This window comes from Anomaloglossus baeobatrachus, chromosome 3 (genome assembly GCF_048569485.1).
Source record: "Anomaloglossus baeobatrachus isolate aAnoBae1 chromosome 3, aAnoBae1.hap1, whole genome shotgun sequence".
NCBI lineage: Eukaryota > Metazoa > Chordata > Amphibia > Anura > Aromobatidae > Anomaloglossus > Anomaloglossus baeobatrachus.
This window is the reverse complement of record NC_134355.1, coordinates 91,030,899-91,043,060: the sequence shown is the minus strand read 5'-3', so window position 1 is coordinate 91,043,060 and position 12,162 is coordinate 91,030,899. Positions and strand designations below refer to the sequence as shown.

General features: G+C 43.3%; 1 protein-coding gene across 5 annotated transcripts in view; it reads left to right on the top strand.

The window, feature by feature from the left end:
• Positions 1-11,365, top strand: part of PLCB4 (phospholipase C beta 4) — a 516,205-nt gene extending 504,840 nt beyond the window's left edge. For 4 of the 5 annotated variants that reach the window (XM_075339306.1, XM_075339302.1, XM_075339303.1 and 1 more), the window contains 3 exons: positions 201-287; positions 2,813-2,849; positions 7,593-11,365. In XM_075339306.1, coding sequence (XP_075195421.1) covers positions 201-287; positions 2,813-2,849; positions 7,593-7,681 — 213 coding nt within the window. In that variant the 3' untranslated portion in view covers positions 7,682-11,365. The remainder of the gene's footprint in view (positions 1-200; positions 288-2,812; positions 2,850-7,592) is intronic. The other variant, XM_075339305.1, reaches the window with a different exon arrangement.
• Positions 11,366-12,162: the final 797 nt, after the last annotated feature.

Genomic DNA, 12,162 nt, shown 5'->3' with positions numbered 1-12,162 from the left:
GCGGAATGCCAGGTTTACCATTCCCATGACAACCTCTCCAGCCTGTCACTACTCCGCTTAGTGAAATGTGTTTTTATCCTGACATCTCTAACTGCAAAATAACAAGCTGCAATTGTTGTTTAATGGAAAATGATGAAAGTCTTAATTTTGTCGCCTTGATTAATAGCAGTGACATTTCACATGTTCTGTTTTTCCCATAGCTGGCAATGAAACAATCAAAGGAAATGGATCAGTTGAAGAAAGCTCAGCTGGAACATTTGGAAATTCTGGAGAAGCAGAACGAACAGGTAAAGAGGCCCAGAGCCAAAACTCTCCATTTTTGCTTTATCTAAAAGATGTGTGTGTGTGTGTGTGTGCGTGCGTGCGTGCGTGCGTGCGTGCGTGCGTGTGTGTGTGTGTGTGTGCGCGTGTGTGTGTGTGTGTGTAATATATAATTTCGCAAGATTTCCCACCTACAGAAAATGGAGAAGTCTGTAGTTTTTATCGTAGGTACACTTCAACTCTGACAGCCAGAATCCCCAAAATCCAGAAAATCACATTGTGTGATTTTTAAATAATTAATTTATGTTTTATTGCATGAAATAAGTATTTGATACAATAGGAAAACAGAACTTAATATTTGGTAGAAACCTTTATTTGCACTTACAGAGGTCAGAGGTTTCCTGTAGTTCTTGACCAAGTTTGCACACGTTGCAGCAGGGATTTTAGCCCACTCCTCCATACATATCTTCTCCAGATCTTTCAGGTTTCAGGGCTGTCACAGGGAAGCATTGAGTTTCAGCTCCCTCCAAATATTTTCTATTGGGTTCAGGTCTGGAGACTTGCTAGGTCGCTCCAGGATCTTGAAAAGCTTCTTATGGAGCCACTCCTTAGTTGCCCTGACTGTGTGTTTCGGGTCATTGTCATGCTGGAAGACCCAGCCACAACACATCTCCAATGCTCTTACTAAGTGAAGGAAGTTGTAGGCCAAAAACTCATGATACATGACCCCATCCATCCTCCCTTCAATACGGTGCAGTCATCCTGTCTCTTTTGCAGAAAAGCACCCCAAAGTATGATATTTCCAATCACAATGCTTCCCAGTTGGGACAGTGTTCTTTGAGTTGTACTTATCTTTCTTCTACCTTCAAACACGGCAAGTGGAGTTGATACCAAAAAGTTCTATTTTGGTCTCATCTGACCACATGACCTTCTTCCATGCCTCCTGTAGATCCTCCAGATGGTCATTGACAAGCTTCAAATGGGTCTTTACATGTGATGGAGTGAGTAGTGGAACCTTGCGTGCACTGCTGGATTTTAATCCATGACAGTGTAGTGTGTTACTAATGGTAATCTTTGAGACTGTGATCACAGCTCTCTTCAAGTCATTGACTAGGTCCTCCCGTGTAGTTCTGGGCTGATTCCTGACCTTTCTCTGAATCATCCTTACCCCATAAAGGTGAAATCTTAAGATTGACAGCCATTTTGTGTTTCTTCCATTTTCCATAAGTGCGCCATATATAGCAATAACACATGTACAGTAAATAACATAGGGTACTTAGCCGACACTATTCTGATTTAAAGAGCATAAAAGCCATCCCAACACGACAGGGTGTACTCATTCATAATAGTCCCAAAGTCTTGTATCTTGTAGATTACCTTCGTAGTACCAGTAGGCCTCAAAATAGACAGACACAGAGTAGTACCCAGCCACGACTGTTTAGACACCTGCCCTTGGAACACCATATAGACAAGATGCACCGCCCAAAAAGGTGCCACACCCGTTATGTAAAGATACAAGTGGACGCATCTTTTTGTTTGTGTACATTCTTGTGTTCCCACATGCTCACTACATGTGCAAAGTATGTAGAATCCCAATCTGATAAGATTGTAACCAATTTATTCCACTTCTTTCTAACAAGATGATAAATCACGCAGATATCCAGTATTCATCACACTATCTTCTCAGATGGTTATTTCCTGTACGATTGTGGCACTGGCTTAAACAAACACCTTATCTGTCGTTCAGTGGTTTGTGGTGGAAGAATGATCTGGGGCAGTTTATTATCTTTTGTACTAAGCTCATTATTTATCCTGTACGTATATCTTCATTACTACAAGAATACAATAACATTCAGGAAAATTATAGGCATCCAATTTTCTGGCAAGGTTGTTGAAGGCTTTTCCTTTTGATGGTGTTATCTATGTCCATCACATGGGTTGTCCACTACTCAGACAACTCCTTCTCAATCCCTATGTAAAATAACACCTATGCTCATCTCCGTGTGCTGTACCATTCCAGCAGTGTCGGCCCTGGCTCTCCCGAGGATCGTGTGACATTGATATGTCACACAATCCCTGCGATCAGTCAGCGCTAGCTTCACTGTCCCCTCCTTCAGACAAATCTGACATCCAGAGAAAGTGATGGAGCAGCCACAGCTCTCATGTCCTCCTGATGTCACCTATGTGTTGTGTAGTAGACAACCCCTTTAAGCTACTATAGGTATAAAAAATGGTTGTCCAAAACTGACAGGCAAGAACTTGATTGACCTCCACAATAGTGCAATAACTCAGTGTACATTTAGTATTGAAAAACTTTAGGAGGGAGTATTTTTATTTTAGTTAAATTATATATACTTACAAGAGTGGGAACAAGAACCTCGATGAAAGCAGAAAGGTGTTTCAGCTCATAGTGTCTCATTAATGGCATTGTACTGTATATTTGGATGACTTTCATGCATTTTTCAAGCTTTCAGTACTTTTACTTTCTACTTTCTTTGCTTCATATCATGCTGCATAATTTTGACATTATTTGTTGTTTTTGTACAAACAGCTTTTGAAATCGTGTCATGCTGTGTCTCACTCACAAGGTACGGCCGCTCCTCCATTGCTTATTGTCATTAATTGGTATTTTACAGTCAATGAGGAACACAAACGCCATGTTTTCACTGTAATGTATGAATGCATGTATTTTGGTTAGGCTAAATGGGGACACCGGTTGTGCAACAGCAACTCCTAGGCAGTGTTAACATGGTTTTGCTGCCCATTCAGCTCTCCATCGGGGGCCTCTGTATGAATATCCCAAAAATAGTATTTAGATATTTATGTTGATTTATGTCAATGAGGCAAGCGGAGCCCAAAATCCCAAACGTAGGAGTCTATTTGACCTTCTGATGATGGTGCCTATCTTTTTAGCAGGAGACACCATTGTAGCTTTCTACCCTATTGTGTTTGACAAAAAAAAATGAACAGTGTATGAAAGAAGTTCAGAGTCCATAGTTTCATATTTTGGATTCCATTTGCCTCCATTAGAGGGACTTCTAAATACCGCCTTTCAGTTATTCAGAATAGGGCCTTTGGTGGACAATAATGGGCAGCAAACCATAATGTGAACACTGCATTAGAATAGTATTGACACATTTGTAAGAATTTGTTACTGATCCTATTATTGTTTCTGTCAGCCAACAACAAGAAAAAGACCAATGTGAACAGACTTAGGCGGGCTTTGCACACTACGACATCGCAGGTGCAATGTCGGTGGGGTCAAATTGAAAATGACGTACTTCCGGTATCGCATGCGACATCATAGTGTGTAAAGGTTCGATGATACGATTAACGAGCGCAAAAGCGTCGTAATCGTATCATCGGTGCAGCGTCGGCGTAATCCATAATTACGCTGACGCGACGGTCCGATGTTGTTCCTCGCTACTGCGGCAGCACACATTGCTGTGTGTGAAGTCGCAGGAGCGAGGAACATCTCCTACCGGCGTCACAGCGGCTTCCGTAGGATATGCGGAAGGAAGGAGGTGGGCGGGATGTTTACATCCCACTCATCTCCGCACCTCTGCTCCTATTGGCCGCCTGCCGTGTGACGTTGCTGTGACGCCGCACGACCCGCCCTCTTAATAAGGAGGCGGCTCGCCGGCCAGAGCGGCGTCCCAGGACAGGCGAGTCCATGTGAACCTGCCGTAGCGATAATGTTCGCTACGGCAGCTATCACAAGGATATCACAGCTGTGACGGGGGCGGGGACTATCGCGTGCGACATCGCAGCATCGGCTTGCGATGTCGCAGCGTGCAAAGTACCCCTTAGTTTGACGTTTTATTTGTAGAAATTCATAACAGTATCTATAATATTACATCATTTTCAGGTAAATAGGATTTTGATTTATTTTAGTACCAGTCAGAGGACTGATGTGCCCTATTTTCTTAAAGGGAACCAATCACCAGGATTTTCCTATATAACCTAAAGCCAGTGCTATACTGGCACTATCAGGTTGATTCTCTACATACCTGTAGTGGTCAGCTCGGATGTTTAGGTTTTGAAACACAAGAAAGTAAAGTTTATAAAATCGGCAGCTTCTTGAGTGACAGCAGCTGAGGATCAGATAATATCTGGAGGGGTGTATTCATAGCTATCCCCTCCCCCTGTTAGAATTAGTATGAGTATTATACCATCGATTCACTTTTTCACTTGCAGGACCTGTGTGAGGTCATACCCATGTGACCAGAAGGGGCGGAGCCTCACCCAACAAAGCTTGTACCATGAAGCAACATTTTTCTGTTGGCTGAGGCCTCGCCCCTTCTGGTCACATGGGTATGACCTTACACAGGTCCTGCAAGTGGAAAAGTGAATCAATGGTATAATACTTATCCCTTCCCCTTTTAGAATTAGCATAACTATTAATACCCCCCCAGATATTATCTGATCCTCAGCTGCTGTCACTCAAGAATTTGCCTATTTGATAAACTTCACTTTCTTGGATTTTAAAAACTAAACATCCTAGCTGACCACTACAGGTATGTATAGAATCAGCCTGATAGTGCCAGTATAGCACTGGCTTTAGATTATATACGAAAATTCTGGTGATTGGCTCCCTTTAACCTTCATATTTGACATTAGTTAATGGGCCTGTGTACGTAGAAAGTTAGTAAAAGTTGGTGGAAGTAAAGTTTATAAGACCATGGGCACATGTGGTGTTTTTTTTGCATTTTTCATGCATTTTTCCTTGCTTATTTTAATCAATAAAAGCAAGGAAAAAGCAAAGTCTATGAGAATCGTGATTTGCTGTGCACACGCTGCTTTTTTTTTCCTTGCAGATTTTGTTGCTGAAAAAAGAAGCAGCATGTCAATTGGTTCTGCGTTTATTTCCTGTGTTTCTACAATCCCCTGCAGAGCTTTATCACTACAGTGACTTATATTGCAGCACTTAACCTCACACCATGCATACAGCATGATGTGTGAGGCGATCCGTAGCTTAGTAGCCTGGGGTTGTCATGGTGACAATGCAGGGTTACCATGGCAGCGATTTGGTCCCTGTGATTGCATTACAGGGACCCGATCACCAGGGAGTAATAAGTGATCCCTCTCCCTGCCTCCTGAACGCTGCAATCACACTAATTGCAGCATTTATGGGGTTAAACTGCCGGTAGCAGCGCTGGGCACCAGGCAGTGAGAGCCGGGTCCCGGCTGTAACATCAGCTGGAGACCCAGCGGCAATCGTAGGAATACAGCACCTAAACCCCCGCGATCACCATGACTAAAAATAAGCACAATAGAAGCAGGAAAAAATGCTAACGATAGAACGTGGATATGCAATAAAAAAAATGTGTGTTTTTTCTGCTGCGTTTTTCCTGCCAAAACATGTTTTTTTATGTGCAGAAAAGAAGCATATAAAAAAAGCAATGTGTGCACATAGCCTTAAACTGTAAAAATAATAAAGCTTCCTTATCATATCTATTAAAACATACTTAAACTCTATCCTGAATCAGCTACTCAAGGCTCATTTTTGGAAATCTTGACCTCTCATCCCCAACACCTTCTTAACTTAAGTTCTACATATAAGGGACCATTAAAGGGAATCTGTCACCAGATTTGTCTCCTATAAGCTGTAGCCACCACAGTGAGCTCTTAATATATACAACATTCTAGAATACGCTATATATAATTGTCAAGGACGACGTGTATAATGTAAAAAACAGCTTTTATTATACTCACCTGTGGGGATGTCTGGGCCAATAGGAGCCGCTGGTCTCAGTGTGGCGCCTCCTCTCTTCTTACGATCGCAGTCTTCCTTCACATTTTATGTAGATGACGTGTCCTACGTCATCCACACACAGGCCGCTATTACGCTCCTGCGCATATGCACTTCTCTCTGACCTGCTGTGGAAAGAGCAAAGTATTATAATGCGCAGGCGCTGAGAAGGGTCAAAGAACGTCCAAGCATGCGCACTACAATACTTTCATCTGCCCTCACCTCAGCCGAGCGGAGAGAAGTTCACATGCACAGGAATGCAACAATGGTGGCCTTTGTGTGAATGACGTAGGGAAGGAGGATGGCGAAAGCAAGAAGATAGGAGGCACCTAACCGAGACCAGTGACACCCATCGCACCTGATCGCCCCGCAGGTGAGTATAATAAAAGTTATTTTTTACATTATACAGATCGCCCTAGGTTCTTATATACACAATTCTAGGATGCTGTATATAAGAGTTTACTAGTGGTGGCCGCAGCTTATAGGGGACAAATCTGGTGACAGGTTCCCTGTAATGGCATTTTCCCAGTAACAGCAGACAAGCCAATACTAGTCAACGTGGCTACCTGGGTTGGGTGCAATAGCCATTCCTCTTCTAACCCTGTATGCATTATATATTACTGTGAACTGCTAAATCCTCAGTAGTATAAAGCAATCTGAGTTGATTTTAGAATGTTTTTTCTAGAAAAAACAAACAAACCATGAATCGAAAATTCAGTTGTGCCAAACAAAATTTTCAGTTTTGGACTAGAGGTTGACTTCAGGTAATAGAAATCACTATTCTGAATCACATGATCCACACTCAAGTATGGGTGGAATACCTAACCCTGTGTTCACATTGGTGTTTATATATCACATATATGATGTGTAAAGGCCACTTTACATGCTGCGATATCGGTACCGATATCGCTAGCGTGGGTACCCGCCCCCTTCGGTTGTGCGACACGGGCAAATCGCTACCCGTGGCATACAACATCGCCCAGACCCGTCACACTACTTACCTGCCTAGCGACGTCGCTGTGACCGGCGATCCGCCTCCTTTCTAAGGGGACAGTACGTGCGGCGTCACAGCGACGTCACTAAGCGGCCGCCCAATAGAAGCGGAGGGGCGGAGATGAGTGGGACGTAACATCCCGCCCACCTCCTTCCTTCCTCATTGCGGGCGGGAGGCAGGTAAGGAGAGGTTCCTCGTTCCTGCGGTGTCACACGGAGCGATGTGTGCTGCCGCAGCAACGAGGAACTACATCGCTTCTGCAGCAGCAACGATATTCGAGAATGGACCCCTATGTCACCGATGAGCGATTTTGACCATTTTTGCGACGATTCAAAATTGCTCATAGGTGTCACATGCAAAGACATCGCTAAAGCGACCGGATGTGCGTCACAAATTCCGTGACCCCAACAAGATCGCTGTAGCGATGTCGTAGCGTGTAAAGCGGCCTTTAGATACATTTTTGGGGGTGATACATTATTACTACAGTTTTATTCTCTTACTTCTACTCATTAAAGTTTTAGCATATAACCAGCCATGTCATGGTATATAACCACATTTCCTTATTTATATATTTTTTTCCTTTAGGCAAAGGAAATCCAGCAGATGGTCAAACTGGAAGCCGAGATGGGCCGCAGGCCAGCAACAGTTGTGTAAAGCTGCAAAACGCAAACTGAAGTCGAGCAATTCACTGTCCTTTTGAGAACACTGTAATATAGCGACCACAAACACTGAATATGAAGTGTGCTCTTATGTTATTCCCTTATTGTCTTGGCAGGATTTTTAGACTGGCATATTTCCCTTTAACATTTTGAGCACTGCACTATTTATGATAAAGAAGTCTAATTATACAGTTATAAAGAAACAGAGAATATTTTTATTAATGTTGAATCATATGTTAATAGTCTATCGTCGTTTGAGAATCGATCTTGTTTTATGTTATTTCAAGGTGATTTTTGTTGTGTTTTTATTAGGTGTCACCAATGTAGCAAAACGGAACGGTTGACGGCTAGCTACAACACTGTTACACTAGGATTTTATCGGTTGGGTTGGGGGTTGTACTGTACCTTACAATAGCAAATCTGTTGCCTTGTCGTATTTTTTTTTCTTCACGTTTATCCTAATATTTTTGGTGCATTATTATTCATTTTATTCCTAATCTTAAAAAGCAGACTGTAGATTATGCAGAGTTTATAGAGGAAAAGCCAACTATACTCAACAAGCACAATGCATTCTAATCTGCGGACGTCCCCATTCTGTGAAGCCGTGCTTGGAGACCATTAACATTTCATCTAAATTGTACATTTTGAAGATGGAGAGGGAGAGAACAAAGCAGTAAAAGAGACAGAGGGTGTTTGTTGATTGAAAATCTGAATTGCCTGCTGTATCCAAGTGATTTTCTTGTTCTAGCGTGGGCAGCAAGAAAATCAGTCTTTTCTCCAGGATTTCTTTTTTATTATTATCATGTGTGACTTATTTTAACCATGTCTAGGTTTGGTTTATTACTATTTTATGACTGGGTGAGAGTGCAAAAGTTTTTATTGTATATAATTAACTTTTTTTTAATGAAGTACGCTGTCATTTGACCAAATATTAACGTTCTTGATTCCTCTGGTGTAGAAAACTTTAAATAATCGGAGTTAAATCGGAGTTAAAGGAGTCATCTAGGACTGAACAATTGATGACCTGTCCGTGAAATAGATCATCAATATGAGCTCGGTGGGGGTCTGACACGTGGCATCCCCTCCGATCTGCAAAAATCGGTTCCAGGAGAGGACAGATATAAGTGATGTACGCAGTCTCGTAGTTGCTGAGTACTAGATTACATTTACTAGGACAGGAGATAAAGTGCAGTACCCGGGAGTAAAGATGATTATATCCATGGAAGTCCGGTTCAGCGAGTTCAATCAGACTTTAGAAAAAGTTCTGTTTGGCACCCGGACTTGACCTGAACGCCAATGGAAGTCACTGAATGAGCAGTTCAGGTCTCCACCCACATACAACCAACCATAAACTGATTACTTCCGAGGAAGGTAGGGCGAGTTTTTCCATTTTTTTAGGGGGTGCACACTATATCTGATAATGCTGTGTTAACCCCATTCAAACACTGCAGGAGGCTCGCACTGGCCGAGCACTGAGCGTCCCCGAGCACAACAATGCTCACTCAAGTGGTTTGTATATGTAAAGCACCCAAACCTCAAACTCGAACACTGATTTTTTTTGTAAAGTCTATGTTCGGAATGAACACCGAACTTAACTTTTTAGGTTTACTCATCTCTACCCAGGAGTAGCCACTAAGAAATGTACGGGGCAGTTGAGCTCTGATCATTTATATCCGGCAGCGGTACCGGAGCCGATTTCAGTCAAATCTCCCACCAATCTCATATTGATAGGTCATCATTAGAAATGAGCAAATCGACTTGCAGGACCCCGGTCCAGCAGGCAGAACAATATTGCGTTGCAACTGGACGTGAGCCCTGCGAAACGCTTCCTATCTGATGATATCTGCAGCTCCTCTTTGATTAGCAGGCCTGGAGCAACATCATTGTTATAGTGAGATGTTTATATGATTTTGCAATAAGTCGGCTAATAAAAAAAGGCGCTGTGAATGCTGAAAGGTAGGAGGAGGTTCGCTGGGTTCCCGTATAGAGGCCACTGAATACTGACCTGGCTGCTGGACCAGGGTTCTGTGGATTTATTTGCTCATCTCCTGCCATCATTTTTTAACTCCTGGTCAACACCTTTTATTACTATGTATGACATAATTGTTGCTTGTCCCTAATTGTTTAAAGTTTCTCTAAACCAGACATGTAACAATATTCTGCAGCTGAATATCAATGCCATTCATATATTGTAGGAAATCTGATGTATCTTGTTCAGATTGTTGATTATTTTGACTTTAATAATAGTAAGAAATTTAGTTTTAGCGTCATGTATATCAATAAATATTAAAGGAATTGTAAACTTAAAATGTGTCACACTATAAAAAAAATAACTTAATGTGGCTTGTAATTTGTATGAGGGTACTTTCCAGTTTGAGGATTACTCAAAATATGAGAACATTAGACATTCCAAATGCTGAATTAAGCAGCTCCCCTCACAGCAGAATATGAAGCACCAGTAATCAGCGGAATGACTTGTAGCCAATCAGTTGCTTCTAAAAAAAAATCCTTGTGTTTCTATTGGTTGTTAGCTAAAGAAACACCGTTAAAGGGGTGGTCCACTACGCAGCATGGTGACCACACATTGATGTAAAGCTCATATAGAAGGTTTTTTCTAAATACCTTGTGTTGCCAATTCTGCCTCTGAGCAGCACTATTGCGGTCCGGTCACCTATTGCATGAACCCCCGGGCTCTGTGGCTTCTGGGATCCGGTGATGTACGTCAACTTCCAGTTGACCTGACATCACCGCGACCGGCCCCAGTCTTCCTGAGTAACTGGGCTGTGGGTGGCGTTTCACCACTCATGATAGCCCAATGTCACAGACCAGCACTTCACTGCAGAGCGCCGCAAGCAGGAGGGATTCTGGGCTGTGACTAGCGGTGAAACGCCGCCCACAACCCAGTCACTGAGGAAGACTAGGGCCCACGCCGAAGATGTCACATCAACTGGAAGTTGACGTGACATCACCGGATCCCAGAGGTGACGGAGCTCGGGGGGGTCACGCGATGGGAAGAGTGGACTGTGATAGCGCCGGTCAGAGGCTGAATTGGCAACACAAAGTATTTAGAAAAAGCCTCCCTTATCAGTTATGCAGTTACTTATGCAGAGTAGTGAACCACCTCTTTAAGTCCTCCCTTACTATGCACATGTCAGCAGACCTATGCTGTCAGCACACACATCTCTGTTCAGAGGGGAAGCGACAGGTTTGATTGGCAGGTAAAGGAGCATCTGTTACTATCAACTAAGAAAATATATAAAAAGTAAAAATGTTATCATTTTGATGGCTCCTAATGTATTGTGTGTTGTAGGATTTTGCAGTTTACAATCCCTTTTATGAAGAACGTTTACTGTATTTGTCAAGATGCCCACTTGGCACCAAAGATATTCAGTGGTTCATTGTAGAGGTAGAGGGAATGTTTAGAATATATATAAAGAATATTTTAGAATTACTTGAATTTTAAGAAACCTAATAATAAAGTGCTTTAATAATAGTAAATATGCCTAATTTATTTTCCCTAAGATATATGGAACAGTCAGACATATTTTGTGGATAAAATCGTTTAGAGCAATAAACACAAGCTCAGTGATTCCAGTGCTCACATGTTAAAAGGATCTTTGCATTCGGCACTTTAAGAAAAGTTTACATCCAATATTGTACAGAAATTGCAATTTAAAGGGAACCTGTCATGAGAAATGTCCCCTAAAACCTCACAGATTCCCCCTCTGCAGCTCCTGGGCTGCATTCTATAAAGGTCCCTGTTATGATTGTGGCCACTTTCTGACCTAAAAAAAGTGTTTATAAAGTTGTACCTTTTTTGCTTCTGATTCTGTAAATACGTCCCGGGGGCGGGCTGCCTGATGGCCGTTAGTCTGCCCCCTGGTCCTGTATGCCGCCCCCCTCGCTGATTACAATAATGCTGGACGCCGCCCCCTGCTACATCCATCGCCGCGCATGCCCAGTGCCCATCTGTCGGGGATGAGCACTGTGCCTAGCGTCACCGCTGGTGACGTGCACGCAGGGTTAAGATTATGGGCGGTGCTGTGATGTTTATTCCTAAGCAACCGCCCATAATCGCGGGGCCGCGCTTGCCCCCTCGGCCTGCTTCGTTCTGCGCAAGCGCGCTGCTGCTGACCCCCACGTCACCTCCTTCCCATCCCCAGGAAATAGATGGGAGGAGCGGTGACTACACCGATCAGGAGGAGACGCGGAGATCAGATTACCAGCAGCGCGCTTGCGCAGAACGAAGCAGGCCGATAAACATCACAGCACCGCCCATAATCTTAACCCTGCATGCACGTCACCAGCGGTGACGCTAGGCACAGTGCTCATCCCCGAGAGATGGGCACTGGGCATGCGCGGCGATGGATGTAGCAGGGGGCGGCGTCCAGCATTATTGTAATCAGCGAGGGGGGCGGCATACAGGACCAGGGGGCAGACTAACGGCCATCAGGCAGCCCGCCCCCGGGACGTATTTACAGAATCAGAAGCAAAAA